This window comes from Microcebus murinus, chromosome 25 (assembly GCF_040939455.1).
Source record: "Microcebus murinus isolate Inina chromosome 25, M.murinus_Inina_mat1.0, whole genome shotgun sequence".
In the NCBI taxonomy this organism is placed as follows: Eukaryota; Metazoa; Chordata; class Mammalia; order Primates; family Cheirogaleidae; genus Microcebus; species Microcebus murinus.
This window is the reverse complement of record NC_134128.1, coordinates 12,476,937-12,500,883: the sequence shown is the minus strand read 5'-3', so window position 1 is coordinate 12,500,883 and position 23,947 is coordinate 12,476,937. Positions and strand designations below refer to the sequence as shown.

At 37.8% G+C, this 23,947-nt stretch overlaps 1 protein-coding gene across 1 annotated transcript in view; it reads right to left on the bottom strand.

Moving 5' to 3' along the window:
- CUBN (cubilin) overlaps positions 1–23,947 on the bottom strand; it is a 234,572-nt gene that overhangs the window by 22,306 nt on the left and 188,319 nt on the right. The window contains exons 57-59 of the mRNA XM_012753774.3: positions 23,716–23,916; positions 21,139–21,268; positions 16,817–17,034 (exon numbers count right to left, since the gene is read on the bottom strand). Of these exons, the coding sequence (XP_012609228.2) occupies positions 16,817–17,034; positions 21,139–21,268; positions 23,716–23,916 (549 nt within the window). The remainder of the gene's footprint in view (positions 1–16,816; positions 17,035–21,138; positions 21,269–23,715; positions 23,917–23,947) is intronic.

Below are 23,947 nucleotides of genomic sequence, written 5' to 3'. Positions count from 1 at the left end.
TGCTGCTTTTATGAACACTAGCTGATTGAAAACTGAATTTATGAAGAATTTACCCAGCACCTCAAGAATATTGGCTCCCAACAAATCTTTTGCTTAAATAGTCTGATAGAAGGAGGCTGCAGTCTAGTTGCTATTAAGCCCTACTCTATATTTGACTTGTTCTTTTCCCAAAAAAGGGGGAAGCTAAAGAAAACAAATTGTTGGAGAAAAAAGTCTACTTTGAGATAAAAGTTTTATAATTCAGAATAAAAATACAAAAGGGAGATAAAGGATAATCTCAAAATGATTAAATGGTCTATCTACTATTAAAAAATACAGAACGAGGCCGGGCGCGGTGGCTCACGCCTGTAATCCTAGCACTCTGGGAGGCCGAGGCGGGCGGATTGCTCAAGGTCAGGAGTTCAAAACCAGCCTGAGCGAGACCCCGTCTCTACCATAAAAAAATAGAAAGAAATTAATTGGCCAACTAATATATATAATATAAAAATCAGCCGGGCATGGTGGCTCGTGCCTGTAGTCCCAGCTACTCGGGAGGCTGAGGCAGGAGGATTGCTTGAGCCCAGGAGTTTGAGGTTGCTGTGAGCTAGGCTGACGCCACGGCACTCACTCTAGCCTAGGCAAGAAAGCGAGACTCTGTCTCAAAAAAAAAAAAAAAAAAAAAAAAAAAAAAAAAAAAATACAGAACGAAATCCTCGGAACTTAGGATTTAGTTTTGTCCATTCCACAGCCTTAGCTGATGTCTCAGAAGTGATGTAAGAAGAGCATAAAAAGAAGAAAAAAAATGTATTGACAATTTTGAAAGAAACCGTGAGGATGAATTAAGCTCAAAATAGCCCTAGTAGGAATAGGGATTAAATAGATGCTAAGAGCAATGTTCATAAAGCTTGCATTCTACACGAATATAGGTCATTACTAATTCCAAAGTTAAAAATTCCCAGGCACTGGTCTTCCATCTATTTGTCTCATTCCACTTGTTTATTTGCTAACAGTGAAAGGATTGCTTTCCACATTAGGAGGCACTAAGATTTTCTAGTTGGATCTTGGCAGTACATAGAAACAACAGTAGCCTTCCTCAACTCTGCAAATACAATGGACGGTGCAGGCACATTATTTAGTAGGTCAGACTGCCCTGTCCGTAGCTTATAAGGCAGGAAAAACTGCGGCATATTTGCACTGTCAGACGTTTCCTGGAGTTGAAATGCTTCCAAAGGCCTGGTCATTGATATGTCCACAGATGGCATCTAGGACAAAATTATTCTGAAACCTAAACGGTATTCAGCACCGCACTATATGCTGATAATGATTCTGCTCATCTGAAACAGGTCTGCAGACTAAAGGAAGTTGGAGTTTGACCACCTTCCATTCCAGCATGGACTGGTTGTAACTTAAGGAAACCACTTAAGCTTATTGGCATGTGTAGCGTGGAAGAACAATTACTTAGAGTATTAACGGATTGATAAATTTATTTATTAAATATTGTTTTGATATTCAAATAAATATATTTAGTATTGAAGTGGGAAAAGGTCAGTGATAATCCATCAGTGATAAATAACGATGACACAATTTAGAAAATGATAGGTTCCATAAAAGAGGCAGAAAAGTCTTGTAGTTTTGCAAGAAGGGGGAGATTGCTTTGGCCATGAGGATATAGAATGTTCCAAGGAAGGGGTGACATTTAGTCTAGGTCTTGAAAGATAAACAGGATGAGATCATGTAGAAATGGGATTGGTATTGACAATTCCAGGCTGAAAGAACCTCATGATCAAAGGTTAAATGGCCAAGAATTTACATCATATGCACAGGAAAGCATAATTCTGTTTGAGAAAAACAACAGGGCACATGAAGGAGAATAACGAGAATGAAGATTGGGAAAATAGGACAGGCTAGTCTACAGAGGGCCTCGGATGCCTGATTATAGAGTTCGACGTGTAGACTTGATTCTGTGGATAATGGGCGTCCACTTGAAAGGGTTTAGTAGGGTCGGAATGTACTTTCTAATCAAGTCTGATCTAAAAATGTACCTGGTGGCAGCATTTGACAAGGAAGGGAATGGACTGGAGGAGATGAGAGCAAGTTAAGAGGATGTTGCTGGAGTGCAGGACGGAGGTGGCACGGGCAACGAGGACGTGGAGGTTTGTATACAGGAGAATGATATTGCCAGGCATTACTCCACTAACACATCATCTTCAAAAACTAACCGTTATCTTAAAAATCTCAGCCTGTATATTTTATCATTACTTATTTATTAATTGTTGCCAAGTTAATAAGGGCAGCATGACGATTGGACTTGGGCACAGTAAATGCCATTACACACATTTATTATATGGTGCTACTACTACAAATGCCACCAGGCAGACACACCCTCATTCCAGGGATCCCCCAGGACAAAAATCCCTAAATTGTTGGAGTGTGCTGCCATGAACTGAGTGGTAGATTGGCTTGTTCTTTCTTTTTCCTTCTTTCTTTTCTTTTTCTTTTTTTTTTTTTTTTTTGGTTGAGATGGGGTCTCACCATGTAGCCCAGGCTGGTCTTAAACTCCTGGGCTCAAGCAATCCTCCTGCCTCAGCCTCGTGAGTAGCTGGGATTACAGGTGCATACCACCACTCTGGCTTAATTGGCTGATTCTAAGTCCTTTAGTCTCTCTGTCTTCAGTCCTCTTTGCAGTATACTAGAATAGACAGTTTATTTTTCTGTCCACTTGATATTAGGGTTGGCCATGTGACTTGCTTTCAGACAATGAGTATTAGTGGTCATCAAGTAGGCAGAGGCCTTAAATGGGCTTGTGTTTCTTTGGCTGGGCCTTGTGTAATCCTGTGATCCACTAAGAGATCATGCCCTAAGTAACTGTTGGTCGAAAGAGAAAGTGGATTCGTGTGGAGCAGATGTGAACCCAGCCTCAACTCTACAGCTGGGTGCAGCCCACGGGCAACCTAGAGCAGAGACAGGCAAGCCAGTCCGCAGCCCCAGAAGTGATAAAAACAAATACCTTCATCATAAGCCACTGAATTTTAGAGGGTTTGCTATACAGCATTATCGTGGTAATAGCAGACTGATACACAAAAAAACTTGTTCAAGATATCAAACTATAATAGAGCACATCCCTTAATTCATAAAATATATACATAGAATAAAGGAAGCAGGGAACTAACAATATCATCAGATAACCTTGGCCAAAATAGTGAAATAATTCAAGTGAATATAATATTATATGAATTGAATATAATATTATATGAGTGAACAGGTGTTTGTGCGATGCAGAAATGGTGGCCGCTCTAAATCCCTCACTTTCATGTTCAAACGTAGTACAATTGCTCTATGCTTCTGCTCCTCCTATGGAAAAATGGAAACACCAGTATGTGTCTTTGGGAAAAATATAGAGATCACTATTAACAACAAAAGGGTTCCTTACCAAAAAGTGCTATTGCCACATTGCTATTTCCCTATTTCAACGGTGGAAGAATGTAGTATGAAGAACTCAGTCACTATGAAATAGAGTCCTGCGCATGAGAACATAATATATATTTACTGTATTGACACTTTGAAACTGCCTTTTTATTTTTTACTACATAAGACACCTTACACTTGGTATTTTTAGCATTGTAAATCCATCATCTTCCTCATTACTGCACATTTTTCGGCCATCCAGACAGCTCTCATCCGTCAGCACCTGCTCCATCAGTCAGGGCTATGTCAGAGCCGCCCTCTAATGACACCTGTGCCCGAGAACAAATGTCACTCTAACTTTCTCCCCTAAACTGGAAACATCTCGCACACAAACAAGCCATTGCTTTAGAGAAAGAAGATGTTTTGGCTAAAGAAATACTGGGCCCATAACCCCATCGTGAGCAGTGAGATCCAGGTCCAGATCTCCTTAATTAAAAATCAGTGACTGAATCCTGAATGATTTCCCTCCAGTGATAAAGCTTCAGAGGGAAGCTCAAGCCAGGATGAATCTGATAAAGGAAAAAATAGTTCTATTATCTAAGAGAAAACATCTTGGAAGCTTCGGTGGAGTCAGAGAGATACATCTTCAAATAGTTATTTTGAGAACTGACATTTTTGTGGCTGACATTTTGCTGAGGTCTTCGGGATAGTATCTCCACCCGTCTCTGCAAGACCACCACTTAGAACTGCTAGCCGTACTCGCAGATCCACCTGACTCCAGGCACTTCCCTGTTTCCCAGAGAGCCAACTGTGGCTTTAGGTTGTGGTTGAAAGAAGCAGCAGAAAAGCTCAGGCTACAAACGAATTTAAACCTGGTGCCTTGGGGGTAGCGGAGCAGCCAAGATAGCATCCTTTCAACCACAGAGGGCTGCAGGATTCCATCTGTATAATCCTTTCCTGAACTAAACCTTACTGTGGTTTTCAAAGCTACGATTATACAACTGCCCCAAAGCAGTGTGTAGTCATTTAAAAAATTCGACTAGGCCTCTGATGAACCTGTTTTGTCTTTTTCTTTAAAAATAAATAATATTTATTATTCTACTTTCTAACCTCTAAAGGTTTTAGGTATAATGTTAATGTTATACAATTAAAAAAAAATCCTAATGGTTTTTGTAACATGAAGTTTGTTTTGCTTTGTTTTTAGCAACTTCAATCAATTTGACTCACTTTAGATATCCTAATTTGAGAGACTCAGCCTAATTTAACTTAGAATGTATATTTAGTCTGGTAATATTTGGGAAGCATAAAACTAAAACACTAAAAGAATGGCAATTTACTAAAAGAAAAATAATTTCAGCAGCTAATCAGTAGCTATAGTCAATAGAAAAAGAGTAACACACATATAAAGAATGGAAGAAGGAGAATTTTATCATTATCTTTTCATTTATTTTTCATTATTTAGATATCACTGAAAATACCCCATGTATGTTTCATTAGTTCCAGAGCATTTCATGAGAATCATTCTTTCCAGCTATGAAATTTTAAAAATAATTTATTAAGTGGAATGATATGATCATGTCAATCGATGCTGAAAAGATTTTGACAAAATCCAACACACATTCATGATAAAAACTCTCAGAAAAAAACTAGGAATAGAAGGAAATTTCTCAACTTGATAAAAAGTTGAGAGATCTACAAAAATCTATAGCCAATAGTATACTTAATGGTGAAAAGCTAAATGCTTTTCCCCTAAGATCAGGAACAAGGCAAGGATATTTATTTCACAGCCCTCTGAGTTAACACGGTGTTAGAATTCTCACCAGTATTAGGCAAGAAAAAAATATGTACAGACTAGAAAGGAAGAAATAAAACTTATACTATTTGCAAGTGACATTATTATCCATGTAGAAAATTTCAAGGAATATAGAAAGATATTCTTAGAGTAGGTGTGTTCAGTAAGAACTCAGGGTAAAAAAACAATACACAAAATCAATCACATTTCTATATACTAACAATGAACACGTGGACATAAAAATTTAAAAAAATACCGTTTATAATCATTCCAAAGAAATTGAAATACTTAGGTGTATACTTAATGAAACATATACAGAGTCTATGTGTTAAAAATTACAAAATTGTAAAAGAAATCAGAGAAGACCTAAATAAACTGAGAGATACATGTGTTCATGGATTGGAAAACTCAACATAGTAAAGATGTCAATTCTCCCCAAATTGATGTATAGGTTTAATGCAATTCCTATTAAAACCCCAGCAAGGTTTTTTTGCCAACATAAAAAAGCTTATTTTAAAATTTATATGGAAGGGCATAGGCCTTCAAATAGCTAAAACAATATCAACAAAGAAAAAGACTTACTGTGTAGCTATAGTAATCAAAACAGTGTGATATTGGTGGGGAGTTAAACACACAGATCAATGGAACAGCATAGAGAACCCAGAAATAGACCCTCACTAATATGCCCAACTGATTTTTTACAAAGTGCCAAAGTAATTCAACAGAGAGGGTAATCTTTTCAATAAACGGTGCTAAAGCCGTTGAACATCCAGAGGCAAAAAAATTAACTTCAACCTAAACCTCATAGGAATTCTTGGACTTGATACCAAAAACATGACCTATAAAAGGAAAATTTGATAAATTGGATTTCCTCAACATTAAAAACTTTTGTGTGTGTGAAATGCCTTGTCAAGAGGATAAAAAGGCAAGATATGGACTGGGAAAAAAATATTTGCAAACCACATATCTGACAAAGAACTACTGTGGAGAACAGATAAAGAGCTCTCTAAACCAACAGTAGAAACACGAACAATTCAATTAGAAAATGAGCAAAAGAAATAAATAGACATTTCACCAAAGAGGACAGATGTACAGATGGCAAAAAAAAGCATGTGACAATTGTCCACCATTAGGAAAATGCAATAAAACCACAATGAGATATTAATATAAACCTACCAGAATGGCTAAAATAAAATTAAATAACAAAAACAACAACAATGATGGCTCATTGTACAGGACTCTGCAAGGGGATGACCATGGTGGGAGTCTCCAGTTATAGAGAGCAATGACTTTCTAATCAAAATGATACAAGCCAGAGAATAATGGAATAGCATCTTAAAGTGCTGAATGAAAATAAATGCCAAACTAGAATTCTATATTCAGAGAAAATATCCCACAAAATTTAAGACAGAATCAAGTCATTTCCAGACAAACAAAAACCAAGAAAACTTTTTACTATAAGATCTGCAAATAGAAACATAAGCTGGGTACAGTAGCTCATGCTTATAATTCCAGTACTCTGTGAGGCTAAGGTGGGAGGATGGTTTGAGGCTGAGAGTTTGAGACCAGCCTGGGTGTGAGACACCCATCTCTACAAAAAAATTTAAAACTTAGTCAGGCATGGTGGCTCATGCCTGTATTCCTAGCTACTTGGGAGGCTGAGGTGGGAGGATTGCTTAAGTCCAGTAGTTCAAGGTTACAGGAGTGAGCTATGCTCATGCTACTGCACTCTTGCCTGGAAAACAGAACAAGACCTGAGACCCTGTCTCAAGAAAAAAAAAAAAAAAAAAAGAAGAAGAAGAAACACAAAGGGCAAAAAAGAGTTCTTGAAAAAGAAATAAATCGATTCTATATGGAAACATAGAAATTCAGGAAGAAAAGACAAATAATAGCAATGGTAAATATATATAATCAACAATTACATAAAATAATAAAAATGTTTTGTATACTTAATATACATGTAGTATTAAAATAATTGATATACAGCACAAAAAGCACAAAGTAGGTAAATGGATTTACAATGTTCTAAGGTTCTTGCCCTGATCATAATGTGGTAAAAGTACTAATTTTACATTATATTCTAATGAATCCAGGATGCATATTGTAATCTCTAAGGTAACCACTAAAAGAAAAGTAACAGAATATATAAATAATAATTCTAAAAGGACAGTGATAAAAAGTGACTAATTTAAAAAAGGCAATAAAAGATAATTAAGGAAATATAAGAAGGGGTGAGGCAAATAGCACACAAATAGCACAAAGGTCTAATTAAATCTAATAATGTCAGGGGTTATATTAGATGTAAAAACATTAAATTCTCCAATTGAAAGACAAAGCAAAACAAAACCTAAATATATTCTTTAGGATGGAGAAAAGTTGAAAGTAAAAGGGTTAAAAAAACATGCCATGAAAACATGAACCTTCCCCCCTCCCCCACCAAAAACAAAAAAGCTATGAAAGCATATTAACCCAGAACAAGTAGAAACTGAGGAAGGAAGCCTTAAAAAAGGCCATTGCATAATAATATGAGCCAATCCACCACAAGCATATAATAATTTTAAAAGTATATGTGCCACATTACATGGATTTGATGTTAAAAAAAAAGAACAAAACTCTAGTCCAGACGTTTCTACTGAGCTTCTAATTCTCATATTCGACCATCTGCTGCACACTAGCTGGATGTCTTAAAGGCCACCAAATTTGCCATACCAAGCCCAAGATTATTATTTTCCCCTGCAAAACATTGTCTTCTCCCAGTAACATTCTATCTGGATAGTGGTATCGCAAGAAATCCTCCAGAAACCTTGGGGTCATCGTTATTTCCTTTTCTACCTCGTTCAAGCAGAACACTACGTCTTATTGATTCTGCATCTTCAGGATTTCTCCTTTCAACCCTTTTATTTTCACAGTTCTACTCTCCTCATCCTCTGCCTTAGCTGTTGCCGTACTTTCCTAACCTTTTTTCTTCCTGGAGTGCTGCCCTCTTCAAAACATCACCCCCACAGGTGCTGGAATGTGCTTTCTAAAACAAATCTGATTGGGTCATGGTATTCTCCAGCTCAGAACGATGAATGGCCCCTTTCTGCACACCATACAATACAGAGGCTCCCACGGCGAGCCTGTGCCTGTCCCGTCTCAGCCCCTGTTGTTCTCCACCTTATACCCCAAAGCATCACCAATGCAGGTCAGCGTGCACCCCCGAAAATGGGGTGCATCTGTAACTCTGTACGAGCTTTCTCCTCTCTACAGAATGTCCATGATCCCAATGAATGCCTTTTTAGCCTTCCAAGGCAATACTATTTGTAGCTAAAACTTCTCACATACTAAATGAATGCCAGGGATTTTCTAATTCAATCATTGTCACAACCCTCTGAGGTAGTTACTGTAAATGTGCACATTTTACAGATGAAAAATCAAAAGACAGAGTGGTTAATTTTCCAAGGTCAAACTTGTTGCCATATATGAACTGAACTCGAATCTAGGAAGTGATGGTCCAAAGCTGAGCCTCTTACCCATTATGCCATAATTCAGTATTCGCATTGTCTGTGGTGTGTTCTCTAGCAAGCCTGTGACCTCTCTTCCACTCAGCACCCAAGTACCATTGATCCCTTCTTTTGCACGCCCAATGCTTTTCATACATACTTCCAGTAAAAAGCATCTGTTATACTGAAATTGCAATTATTTGCTGACTTTTCTTCTTCTTTTTTTTTTTTTTTTTGAGACAGAGTCTCGCTTTCTTGCCTAGGCTAGAGTGAGTGCTGTGGCGTCAGCCTAGCTCACAGCAACCTCAAACTCCTGGGCTCAAGCAATCCTCCTGCCTCAGCCTCCCGAGTTGCTGGGACTACAGGCACGAGCCACCATGCCCGGCTAATTTTTTCTATATATATATTAGTTGGCCAATTGATTTCTTTCTATTTTTATAGTAGAGACGGGGTCTCGCTCAGGCTGGTTTTGAACTCCTGACCTTGAGCAATCCACCCGCCTCGGCCTCCCAGAGTGCTAGGATTACAAGCGTGAGCCACCGCGCCCGGCCTGACTTTTCTTCTTGAGTGAGCGTATCAAGGATAGGGATTCCTGCTGAATTCACCTTTGTATCCTCAAAGAAAAGCTCACTGCTTGCATAGTAAATAGCTGGTGAATACTGTTGAACAATGAAGAAATGAGTAGAAAATATAAGCAGTTCTTATTAGATGGATCTTTGCTTTTTAGTCTGAGTTTACAAGGGGAATTCTTGTCATTAAATCTATTTATTGAGCTGATTTATAGAGCTGTTGCTGTGTTATAAACACATAGTATGTATTTGTACATGTGTATGCATAATGTGTATGTGTGTGTATATATGTGTGTGTGTATATATATATGTATTTTTTTTTAACAAAATGACTTTTTCGTCCTATGTAATAACCTATTTCCAGAGTTAACTTAGTTGACTTTCATGACATATTTGATTGTAAAGAAACAGCAGAACAATAAAAATTTCTCCAAAAAATTTAGAACACTTTCTAAGGGGTACTTTTGAGTAAGAAATGCTTCTTTGGCTACAAATTTGGAACAATAAATGATTTGAAGTCTGTTGCTTGAGAAAATTTAATCCCTGAGTATTAGGTTTCTGCAGGCGGAACAAATTCACTAACTTATAAAATTCAGGATACATCAATGTGCAGAAACACTATTTAAAAGAAGTATGACCTTACTTCACATTTGATGATTGTAAAATAAAAAGTTACCAAAAAATTTGAAAATGTTCATTTTAGAGAGAGCAGTATTGATAGTAATGGGCTATTTAGTAATCATAAAATAGGTTGCAATATAAAAGATATGGAATTTATAAAATCAGATCGAGCATCTAATAGTTTTAAAATAATTATTTAAACAAGGAAATGGAATTGCTTTATTGTTGTTGATATATGAGTTTGTGCATTATTCTATTGATACTTCAACTTCTATTACTCTGGTGGCAGTATTATTTAATGGAGACAGGGATTACATTCATACTCCTGCTCAAGACTTCCTAAGTGACCTAGGCAAGTCACTTAATTTCTTTGACTTAGTTCCTCAAGTCAAGTTCCACTTAATTCCTTTTGACTTCAGTTCCTTTATAAACTGAACTATATGATAAACATATCAATCAGACTGCATTATAAAAATAAACGTCCAAATCCCTCCATTTTGTTAGAATCCTATGGTAAGGAATTTTATGAAGTTGGAGACTATAATTTAAGAATAAAAATTTTTTTTTGTCATATTCATATAAAAATTTATTATCCTTTCATTCCAGTGCAGTTAAACGTTCCAGAACTGTGCTGATTGTTTACCATTCATTATGCCACACAAAGCCAACAAGACAGATGTGACATTTGTCTGTCAACACCACCAGAAAGATAATAGGCTTTCACTTCACATATATTAATATGTATTTATGCTATTTATAAATATATGTTTATATATCATATAAATTATATTATTTACAAATATAATTATATTTATAATATTTGTGTTTGCTATTTATTATTTATATAAATTTCTAATAAATTATACATATATCATACAATATATTTATATAACTATATTTGAAGATTATATATTTATCATAAATGTAACATTATATGAATATTATGTTATAGTATTAATAAAGAGTATAGGTTATTAAAAATATTTTCCTTTTCTAATGAAAGGGAGGGAACACGATGACTGCTAGGGTTGTGTGCAATGTGTGTATAGCAATAGTATTAATGTATTTGGGACTAGGTACAAATTGGCATGCTGCTATGAGAAAGATGCAAGTGTGGAGAAGTCGCTGTACTCCCACCCATAAGAAAAGTTGCGCTTGCCTTTCAGAAAGCTCAACCCCGGCTCTCTCTGCATCCCTGGACATCTTTACCAATTGCCACAGAGGCCATGTGGGCTGATTAGGGAAATCATGAGTTTGGGAGACAGTCAAGCCTGGTTCAAAGCTTGGCTTTACCTCCTACAAACCCTTTGACCAGAAATAAATTACTTAATCTCCTAAATTCTCCTTCCCTCCTTTGTAAACTAGGATAACTCCTTCTCATGGAAGACTTGTAAGGACTGGATGAAGTGATCTATGTCAGGCAGCTCGTGCTACGTCTGGCAGAGCAGTGACTTGGGCTCAGAGGCCCTTTTCATCATGCCCTGGGACTTTGTGACAAGTCTCACCTGCGAGGAAGCAGGAGGTAAAGCTTCCACGCGAAGTTAACACACTTTTCACACATTAGAACGGAGACAGAACACAGTGGCAGGGCCCTAATACTGTTTCATTTCTGAACAATTCATTTGTAACCAAAGAATGTGTTTAAATGTTTACTGCTGACTGGATATATTTTGCTTTTATGTTCCTGGAAACACTATATCAAAACCAAGGATGATGATCATTACAGGGAATCTATGGTGACAAACAATTTAACCCAAGCGATCCAGCTATCAGACATAGCAGTGGTTTGCATTTTGTGGCTTAGGTTATGCAGAATAATTGCTTCCTAGCTCTTGTTCACGTGAAGGTTTTGCAAAATATTATCTTATAATTTACCATTAACTCAAAGTTTGGTCTCCACAATACTGTCTGGTTTCATTGTTCCCAAGGACATCCGTACCCTTCAAGACCAGGGCAGTAATCTGGTCATTTGGGGGCAGGAAGCACAAACTCTGATATTGGACTATGGGTATTAAAAACCTTTCTTTTCTTTCTGATGATTTAGAATTTAACTCCAGTCTGCTTGCTTTTGTAAGGTTTTGGTGAACTAAGCATGTGTTGGTTTCTTTATCCTGTTCCCACATTCTCAGCTCAGCAAAAAGCCTTTTTCAATAAAACCCACAAAGAATAACCTACAGATAACCTTGTCTTTGGCATCATCCCCCAAGGGAACTCTAATCACCAGTAAAAGTTCAAGGCTTAAAAAGGGCGGAAACGGGCTTGGTCACGTTTTCTTTAAATGGGTTTACAGTTTCAGCTCATCTCAGTCTCAGGCTTCATCACAGGGAGCAAATGACATTAAGAAACCAGACGAATAACATTCCTCGCTTGCTTTCGAGTAATAACCCCATTATTGCTAAACTGCGAGTTATTTGAGTAGTGCTTTATCAAATTATTCAAGTTATAATTCAACTACCTTATTACATTTGTATTTTTAACAGTAATGTGGATTGGCAGGTTATATCAGCTGTTTAGAGGCATCTAGAGACACCATACACATCTATTTTTAATGTCATCAAATGTTTTAAAGTTTATTTTTTTTTATTATTTACCTATGGAATCTCAGAATGTCTCTCAAAGTTTAAACTTAACACCAAAACTGTGAAACTTAAAACCAACTAGAAGTTGAAGCCTAATTTGACATGCTGTTAGATTTTTTTTTCATTTGTTGTTTCCATCTCATTCTATTTTCCTTTCCTTCTTTTCTTACACTGTCTTACAAATGAACCCTTTTTCATCTCCTTCAACTTCCTCCTGCTACTCCCAACTGTCTTCCTTTGTTGTGTTTGAGAGACATTTTCCAGATGTTAAGGTGATAGGTAAAAATCCATAGACCAAACACACATGTCTCAAATACTGAGCCTGATCCAGTGTTTCTACTAATAATTCCCTAAAGATAAAAGTGATCCAATTTACTTCTCTGTGTAATAGCTTAACTAGGTGAACCATGATTGAATTTGGAGAATGAAATGAAGCTAGATATAATCTAATGTATAATATGTGGTACATGTTATATCTCAAAATATAACTTTGAAGTAGGTATAATTTATCCATTTATTCTCTAATTCATTCATACAGCCAATATTGATGGACTAAAAATTACATGCTAAGGCTCTGTAAGGTCTAAGGATTTAATTAGAATTTAGCTTTGTTTCAGATATAGGTTAGAATTTAGCTTTGTTTCAGATATAGGTTAGAAAATATCTAGAAATTTAGAATTCGATGGTTAGATGTCAGTGCAAAAGTAGGTAAGAAACAACAAGAAATCATTGTGGCATGAAGTGGTCCTGTTGAGAATGATGGTCTCTGCCTATCCCCTCAGCCACCCTCTACCTTGAAAATACAGTGGGGAAGGTCTTGGAACCTTCTAGAAATTTGGGACTTCAATATTACTTTCCAATACAGAGAATATTCCTCTTTGACAGCTAAGGTGCTTTACAGGAATTACCTCCTTCATCCCCAACACATTCTTAAGAGATAGATTGTGACAATATTTCAGATTGATCTCTTTTGTGGGGGGTAAAAACTGAGTTCAGAAATGTTATAGGAATGTTCTAAAGTCACAGCACCAGGCAATGACATGAGGAGTCAATTATAGGTCAATGACATAATGAGTCAATTGTGGCCACCTCCTTCCTGGTCTACAGCTCTTCTCATCTGGCCATATTTCTACCTTTGGTGGACCATGATTCATTCTGTCCTTGCTAGACATGTGCTTTGGTATTTTTGCCTTTGTCTTAAAGCAAAGGTCTCTGAGTTTGGCCCTAATGCCACCTGACTCAGTCTCCGTGTGGCAAAAACCCAGGTGGAGGAAGACAGTGGCCGCATCCTCAGCACATGTGCTGTGGGCAACTGAGGGCTGGGGATTTTGAGTTGTGTTTCCAGCTACTGCTGTCGCTTGAGCCTGATACTGCCGGTGTTTCTCAGGGACACAGCCTTGTCCTCCTCTGATGTGCTGTCCTGTGGAGGGGCGGGGGTGTTGGGGGTGCTCCTCACTCTCTCCTCGGCAACTCACTGATTTCAATGCCCACCCACCTGACGCCTGGTTGGGCCAAATTCCACTGCACAGACCACATCCACTCTAGCCAAAACCGCAGAAGCAATGGCTTTGTAAACCACAGGGGTGCACAGAAGTCATTGACAAGCTAATAGAAGCTATGTATTTGGTCCAAAAAATGCTCAGATGTGCAGATAATTTTACAGTTTCACAGATGCCTGAAGCCTGGTATGATCATTTTGTTGGTTGTCAGCCATTCGGGATCAATTATTTACATAGTGTTGGAGTGCGTGGGGAAAAGAGGCAGATACATTTACATCAGTTAGCTATCAGCTCCTGAACATTGCTTGCCAAGTTTGCTTTTTCCTTACCTTATGTTCTATGCACATGGGCCTCCAACAGTAAAAGTTCCATGAAAAAAGGGGACCTGATTTCACTACCAATTTGGTAATTAGCAACTAGGGGGATATTTTCCTCAAATTTGCACTGGCTCACTAGCAATACGAATGTAACAAATGCACAAAGAGAAATTAGCCTAATAATCACATAATTATGTAAGCCAGGCTCTTTACTGACTTCTAAAAAATTAAAGCAGATGCACATAAAATATTGCCAAGTGTATAATCTAAACAGCAAATTTGCAAAACTGTATTTAGTGTTTAAGATCGAAACAGAAATGTCATGTACTAAAATGGTCACCTTTTCACATTAATTATTTACTCAGTGAAGATACTGTTTTCCAAGAGGAATTAATCGATTTGGATATGAAAATTCACTGTCTGGTCACAGAGTTGCTTTCCCTCTTTTTAGAGGAAAGGCAGGGTGGTTTTAAATGGATGAGATGGAGGTGAAAGCCGTACCCTAGTAGCCCAGTCTAGTGTTTTTATCCAGATCTACAACGAATAGATCCTATAAACCCCACAATGAAAGTTGCTCCTGCCATTCCCTCCTCTCCTCCTCATTACAAACAACAAAAAACAAACAAACTTTAAAAGTTATGCAGAATGATCAGTAAACTTGCGGATGTAGTCTTGAAAGTTTTGTGAGATCACCACGATACAAAAATTATAACACCGAGGTTTTCACTTAAAAATCACCACCGAAGTGTAGCTAAAATGAAAAGGAGGTAAAAAGTCCGCCTTGTGAAATACAGTGGCAGCACAATACTGGCAAGTAGTAAAACTCCATTTCTGCATTCTCCACTGAAACCTTTTCTTGCACCATGGCCAGAGGAAGACAGTAAGTTACTGCGACTGTTCAGTGGCTCAAGTGTGAACAATAGCCCTGACAGTGTAAGATTTTTCCTTCTGTAAAATCAGAGTAAGTCTAAAAATGTCTTCTTTGTAGCTTAGAAAAATACAGTAAGTTAATGAGGCCCAGGAACCCTGGCTAACTTGGCAAGTTTCATGCAGATGACAATAGGAAGGAGAGTTTTAAGACAACCATGTCAATGATCCTGTGAGGATATATTAGGAAAAAGAAAAACAACTTGAAAGCAGGTAGCAGAGAAAATGCCAACATATGCCATTTGGTCTCAAGTCTGCGTTAAAGGCAAGAATATATACATTCTTTTGTGCAAAATAATCTCCAAAGGAAACTTATATTTTCTTTCAAAATGGCCCTCTGTCTTTTGCATGTAATTTCACGTACACAATTCTATTAAGGCAACACTCTCCGTCTGCCTGAGACTTGCTTCAAGTTATTGTTGAGACAGCTAAGTATGGTAGGTGGCAAAGGGATTTTTGGATACAATTTGTCATGAGTTTTGCAGTTTATTGGGGAGCCTTCAGAACACAAATGTCTAATTGTTTCCCTCAAGACATGCATGAAAAAAAAATCACATGTCAAATGGAAAGAAGTTTCAGGTGAGCTCTGTTTTGTATCAGAGAAATGAAGATTATCCAAACTATGGGATAAAGACAAAAAACAACTTTAAAAAGTCATGGTTATTATTGTAGAAAACTGTCCAGGTCTTTCTGAGTCTTCACAGAGCCATTGGATTTGTTTGGAGAACTATTAGTGCTTAGAACATTAATTACATCTATATTCAAATGGAAGAATCAAAATACTTTCAAGAGTCAAATATTAATTGTCTTAGACTGGAGTGAGGAACTTTTCATGTTGGAAGGTCGCATTAATTTAGCTGTAATCAAATAAGGCTGCATTCAAGAAACTTCAATTAGATATACTTAAAAATGTACATTATTTTGTAAAAATGTAACTACTATATACTTAATATTTTCAAAAAACAAAAACTATTTGTTAATTTTAAAGTTAACTTTGTTGATGACTTTGTTGTGTCCACATTTTGTTGGAAAGCATCTGAATATTTGGTTGCAGCATGGAGGTCCACAGTTTCAGCTGATCATCTAGATGGGTAGCCACCCTCTACCTTGGAAATAGAGTGGGGAGGGTTTGGAACCTTCTAGAAATTTCGGCCTTCAATATTACTTTCTAATACAGAGAGTCTTTCTCTTTGACAGCTAAGGTGCTTTACAGGAATTACCTCCTTCATCCCCAACACGTTCTTAACAGATAGATAGTGACAATATCTATGAGTAGCACTCATTTGTGACCTTAAGGGCATCTTGATTTGGGTTAGCATAAGCAGCGGGGCTTCTTTCTTGAGCTGACCCTTGACTGTCCTTAGGCTCAATTTTGACCCTTTCTGCAGGTGATAAAATGAGGCTCAGGCCCCATTTGAGGGTGATTATATAGACAGACTTTGCCTTTGTATGCTAGGCAGGTACATTTGTTGAACGAATTTTCATAAAAATCAATATATGTTATACATAATTTTTAAAACCAAGACTTTATGTGACATATTCCTTTGAGCTTAAATGAAAAGCAACTGTAGTCAGGTAGGAAAAAATTAAATAAAATAGAAAGATAACAGTCATGGAAAATAGATTTCCATGTCCAAAATTCTTACCCAATGTCTTCCGGAAAGATAGCTTCCAGCCTCTTGCTGTTTGAAATGAATCTGTCTTGAACACCAGAAGCATAGTATTATTGGTGCTCTTAATATTTGGCGGATGCTTGGAACCACAGAATTTGCCAAGAAGGGGATCACTGGTATTGGAACCATCATAAATAGCCAAGTAGTCCTGGGAGCAGGAGGCGGAGGGAACCACATCAAAATCATTGAACCTGTGAAATACACCTTGTTAATACCAATGTTCTCCATCTGGACCTCCGCTGTTTAGAAAGAAGAAAAAAAGACAAGGCAAAAACTAACAGGGAAGAATCCAAGCTTCGCTTGATAGGAAATATTAGAAATAAGACATTACTTTGCTAATCAGTTCAAAAGTTGAGCTAAAATGTTTTGATTAACTACAATATGCCAAAAACTGTGATAGCAGTCTGAGATATAAGGATGAGTAAGATATGGTCCTACACTTCAAGCTTCAAGTTCCCACTAGATATCTCCATTTAGAGATCTCATAGGTCCTCTAATCCAAAATATAACATTTTCCCCCTAGGGAGAGGACATATTAAAGTCCATTTGAGATCAAGTTTTGACTAGTTTAACTAATATTTATTATTCCAGAAATGCTTTAGTTTTTTTAGTCTCATTAAAAATATGGTATTTACTCTTCCCTTGTTCTTTTATGAGCTGAAGTGGTACTATTGCCCTATTCTTTGCTAATGTGCCCTATTCTTTGCTAATGCTAAGCATGCTAATGTGATAGAGAAGAAATACTGGCCTTGGAATCATAGCGCCATTCTCTTTCTCACAGTCTCGTTTCCCTCTTTTAAAGTAGAGTTTATAGTAAAGTTAAGAGAACAATATGTGAAAACCAAACCTTAGTATCTGGCATATAAAATAGATATTCCAAAAATGACATTATGATGATGATGATGATGATGACGACTTTCAAAATCAAGAATATGAAATAAATTGTATATCCATAAAAAGATATAAAAATATAAAACCAATGGTAGAAAAGAATGAACAAAATTCTGTTGAGTCTCACTTGATTGCTCTAACAAGAAATTCACATTTAAGATCCTTGTGTGGCTGGGCACAGTGGCTTATGCCTGTAATCCTAGCACTCTGGGAGGCTGAGGCAGGAGGATCACTTGAAAACAGGAGTTTGAGACCAGCCTGAGCAAGAGTGAGACCCCATCTCTACCAAAAATAGAAAAAAATTAGCCAATCAACTAAAAATAGAAACAAAAAATTAGCCAGGTGTGATGGCTAGCACCTGTAGTCCCAACTACTTGGGAGGTTGAGGCAGGAGGACGGCTCGAGCCCAGGAGTTTGAGGTTGCTGTGAACTAGGCTGATGCCACGGCACTCTAAGCTGGGCAACAGAGCGAGACTCTGTCTCAAAAGAACCACAAAAAAGATCCTTGTGGGAGTCATCGGACTTCCCCATATAGTGCTATTAGTGCCCTTATGTGCACACACTGAGATTTGGCATGGCCATGAGACTTGCTTTGGCCACAGAAATTTACATGGCCATATCATAATATATGATAAAGTATTGTATATTACTTTATGGAAGAAGTTTTACAAACTTCAACTCTCTTTGCCCCATTGCCTTCCCACTGCAGTGGTGAGATCATGGAAGCAAATGTAGAAAGGAAGCTTCCGTCAGCCGGGGCTGCTGCTCGGACATGATGAGCAGGGCTTCCTTGCCAGGCCACGTGGAACACGCTCACACAAATGAGAAATAAACTTGCTGAGTTAAGCTGCCGTGCGTTGGGGTTGTTTGTTCCACTTATGACCTATCCTGACAGATACGTCCCTAACTTTTCTTCTATGGCTTTATTCAGTGCTTTAATCTAAGCCTATGCGTTGGCATTTTAAGTAACTATTCCCTGAGTTCCTAAACAAGCAAGGCTTCCTACATGGTGTTACTTTAGGATTTTACAGTGGGTTTATTGTAGAATTTTTTTAACTTGTTTAAATTATTTGATATCATGTCCTCATTTCTGTGAGCTCTTCTGCTTTCTTAATATTTTCTTTTGCCAGCTGCTTTAATAAATGACACATAATATGGAATAATTTTGAAAATATCCAATATTTAAATACTTCCTTGTAACAGCCTTAAGAAAATAAAATCTGTTAATTTTTTTAAATGGTTTTAGTTGGTTGATTATTTTCAAACTGATGATGAAGAATAAGATGAAAAAATTCTTTAGTTTCTTTTATCACAGGTAACAATTAATGTTCTTATGAAAGAAGATCATGGTAGAAAAACAGCTAGGTAATATCCAACAACACTACATTTGCTTTTATTCTCTATGAACAAAATATTTATTTTCTACAATAAGAATCTGCAAAGAGCGATAACATCTGAATTTCCAAGAAGACTACTTTGGCTTTTTATTTTGCACCAGTTTTCCAGGAAAGCAGAGAAGATATTTGAGGGGGAAAAAAAAGGCCATTGACAAAAAGCCTCATGTGGCCAGCATATTTTGAGAGCTTTAGTAGGAGGATTTATATTTTACTGATGTCTGCATCTTCTTCAGCACCTAGAAGAGTATCTGTTTTGTAGAATGTAGACTCCTAGAAAGTGCACAATAAATAATTTTCCAAATCCATGGGATATGAACTTTGACTAGGGTATCCAAGCAGAAAACTGAAAAATACATATATATGTTGTATTTTATATAGATAATGTATATCTATATTAGTTGATATGTGTTATCAACTATGGTCTGAATGCCTGTGCTCTCCTAAATTCATATGTCAAAATCCTAATCTCCAAAGGGATGGTATTGGGAGGTGGGGCCTTTGGGAGATGATTAGGTGGCAGGGGAGGAGCCCTTGTTATGAATGAGATTAGTGCCCTTAAAAACGAGGCCCCAGAGAGACCCCTTGTGCCTTCCTCCACGTGAAGACACAGCAAGAAGTTGCCCTCTATGAACCAGAAAGCAGACCCTCACCACACTCTGAATCTGCCTTGATCTTAGGCTTCCTAGCATCCAGAACTATGAGAATTTTTGCTGCACTATCCAATTTATGATATTTTGTCACAGCTGCCTGAATGGACTAAGGCAAAACTCCTACACGGGTAAGAAACAAATACTGAGCCACAGCAGCAAATGATAAGAGATACCCCTATGCTTCCACGCCTGGACAGGCACCCTTCTCAGGCCTCCTGCTCTGGGCCATCTGGCAGTTTTTGTTCTTTTGTCCCTAGAACTTAAAGGACTCTTTGGCCTAGAGGCACAGTTTCCTTTCAAATAGTCCAGGTGAGATCTGCCCTTTTCTTCAAGCGTAGAGACCACTTACTCCGTGATATAAGAACCAAATCAAGCTCGATGAAACCTTTGCAGTCCAACGCCTCTGGAGGCAAACTGCAGGGGTTCATAATCTTTAGGGCAGAAATGGATCACAAATAGTGGGGAAGTAGGTATGTGTGGTCCTCACCCAGCAGCCTTCCATGTGGAAAACCCCATATTGCTATGAACTACACCACCTGCCACAGTTTTGTACCACCTGCTGCATGTCACAGAAACATCGCCTCTCAGGTGAAAGTGGCCTTGAACCTCACCATTCTGGAGCAGGGGAGGCTACCCTCCCTTCATCAGTCTTGTTGGAAATGAGTAGGATTAGGGGGAGAATTTACTAATGATGTAAGATATCACTTACAGCAACAGATTAGAGATGTTCTGATACACGAATAAAAATAAATTTAAGTAATTAAAAAATTTATTCTTTGAGAGGCAACATAGAGAAATATTAAGGACATGGTCTTTGGGGAAAACCTGACATGGATTCAAATTTTGACTCTTTATTGAATTGTGGGTTGCTTTGGGAAGGAAAGCTTACTGGACCGTTCAGAGCCTCAGTTTTCTCACCAGCGAAATAAAAATAATACGACTCATGTGACTGTTTTAAGAATAAAATAAGACAATTATGGAAAGTATTAATCAAAGTTCTTTGTGTTTAATAAATGCCCAAGATAGGCTAAGTGCTTTCTCTTGCTCCTCCTACCCTCTTTGATTTCAAGATGGGTTTATCACTGGACAAGCCATTAGGTAAAGTGTTTTGCAATTGTTGGAAAATTACAATGACTATTTTAGATGGTGGAGTGCCTCTTTTGCCCCTTAGTCACTGTTGGCTTGTGTGGAGGGCAAGAGGCCCATTTCCCGGGTTAAACTATCATATGCCTCCCTCCTCCTTCCTCTAGATTTCCTTATAGACCAACCGCTGATGACAGTCGGTGCTCTATGTCAATAAAGGATTACCTTTTCTGTAAATAAAAGGGTTTTCTTAAGAAAGCAGATTGTCACGTACTTGAGCAGAATCACTCTGTTGTCACTGACGATGATGGTGTACAAACAGTGCAAGTCGTTGGGGTAGTCTGTGTAGGAATAGGCAGGACTCTTGAGGATGCCGTAGGAGGAGTTGAACACACTGCCGCAGGCTGCAACACAAAGCAAGGGGATACGCAGAGAACAACTGTCACTCACAGCATGGAAAAACGATTACGAGATATTATTCTATGTTATTGAACGTTTTACCCTAGGAGAGATAATAATTATTTTTCTTAAAGTAACTTAAACCTCCCTTCGCTGTGTTTACAAATAATTCTGATTTTTTCACTGGGAGAGAAGACAAGAGACAGCAAGGGAGTTCGAACAGGGAAGAATGTTTGCTGCACATTCTGGACAGGAATAGATCGGAGTCAAATTAATGGCCAGAATGACAATGACGAGAGAGAACATTTCACAAGTTGGGGTGTCTTTGTCCATTTCCTCTGGTTACCTGACAGACTGAGAGAGATGACAGCAGTCACTGGAAGTTTAGAAAAGGCGTCCAGAACCCAAGGCCTGCTCTGAGCACATAGTTCTGGGAAAGATTGTGTGTGATCTAGAAATGTGACATAACACAGGTTCAAGTGTCCTCTGTCAGGGACAGGATGTTACAAGTTGAAGTACTGGAAATCATTCTTGGGACTTTCCAGTTTGTGTCTCTCTGTGGGCTCAAATGCACAGTCCTCTTTAGTCCTATGGATTTGTAGTCAGTTGTGAGACTGGTAAGTGACACCTGCCCAAATCTGTGTCACTGCTACTCAGCAAGTGCGGGGAGGCGCCACCTACTTCCCTCCTAGACGCCAGCAGTTAACAGCCCAGAGCCCTGAGTTATACACATTAGGCAAGAAAACAATAGTCACAAAAATATAAGAAAGCCCCATCGTAAACAATGTAAAATTATTATTTTTGCTTGGGTTTACATATAAGGCAGAACAGATTGGGCCACCTAACAATCATGCCCACTGTGGGGAGCAAGGCCTACATTTATTTATTTTATGATTCTAAAGTTATAATGGGGTTAGCCTGTTTTGATGGTATTACTATGGTTTATACACTATGCACAGATATGTTCTACTTTACATCTCTAAGAAAGAAGAAACAAACCGTAGCTCACATGTGAGGCTCTTTGTTTATTTATTGTTTTTGTCTCAGCTGAGCCCACTTTGCAGGGAAAACTCTTCTCTGCACATCTGTAAGTATTCATGTGCTTAGACCCTTTGGTACGTCTGCAAAGAATTAAATGTCACATTTGGATAGCAATTACTCCCTTTCATTTTATACACAATTCTGTGGTCTCCAAGTTCATCAAGGCCTAAATAACTTCCATCTCTGTACACTGTCAGAATTAGAAGTCTTAGTATCAACAGCCCTCGTTCAGTGAGACTCTCACAGGTGATATACTGAACCTTGCAAACTGTGAAGGAAACCTTGAAAGTGGAGGATTCAAGAGGAGAAGAACATAAAGCAGGGATTTAACTCTCCAGAGCAGCAGTTGTACCAAAAGAATAGAACAAATCACTCTTTTTCTTTAATCAGCAAGACAACAGAGGAGGAGACGTTAATTGCACAATTCTATCTTGTTTGTGCCAACAGAGCTACAAAGTCATACGTAATCATACCCTACAAATGGTGAGTTAGAATTCAGATAGCATCTGATGTGAACAAATTATGAAGGCCTTTTTCATAAGTAAATTAACATTTGTAGGCTCCACTGTGGATGGGAACAGTCATTTAGTGGAAGGGAAAGTATTTAATTTTCCACCTGTAGCAATAGGTTTGGTCAAACAATGACAAAACAAAACCAAGAAAAATTTTACAAGATTCATGTGCCTGTTTGACTGAAGTTGGGATGCCATGGGAGAAATATTGTCAGCAAACTAACCATGCAGGAGGGGAAAGGACTATTTAAGACAGGGAGAAATGATCTTACAATTTTTTTAGTAGCCAGAAAGGCCTTTGTCCAATCTATGGCCTGAGAGAGAGAGAGAGACAGAGAGAGAGATTTCACTTTGCATTTGATACAGAAAAGTTATAAATTATAGCATACCTGAATATATCAATCTTTTCTTTTTCTTTAGGGATTTTGCTTTTTGCATTTAAAAAAAATCTTTTTCTATCAGATCATGAGATATTCTCTTATATTTATTCTAAATTTATAAAATATTAATTTTCGTATTAGCAAAATGACTTTGGGAAAATAAAACAGCAATCTGGATAATTCTGGCCAAAAGTGACCTTTATGTAATGCATGAATAACTAAAGATAGCAGGAATGTTAATTTTTAACTTAAATTACAAAATAAATCTCAATTCTCCATTTGATTTTCAAAGAGCAGTTCTAGCCAAAGTTCATTTAAAAGTTCCCTTCTGTTTTGTAAGAAAAAATGTCCAAGTACTTTTGTACCATGTGCCTAATTTACAAGTTTTTCCCCTTAAAGTCTCTGAATCTTCAAGTTGGTGATGTACGAAAACTCTTCATGTAAATTAGTCAAGAAAACTTTGGGTAAATTACTCAAGGAAAAAAGAAAATTCCAAACTCCATCATTATGGCTACTCACAGTGTATCGTATAGGAAAACTTGAATCCAAAGCCTGTGATCTGCTCGTTGGAGTAGAAGTTAAGCAGCACTGGGCCAACCGTGGTGACAGGGGCCAGCATCTCATCACCACACACGGTGGCCAAAGGGGTGGCCGCCACGCTGTCACCCCTGATGATGTGCACACCGTCATTGTCACAGCCTCCTGTCACAGCTGAGCGAGCTGTACAAACCACAGAACCACCAGCGTTAGG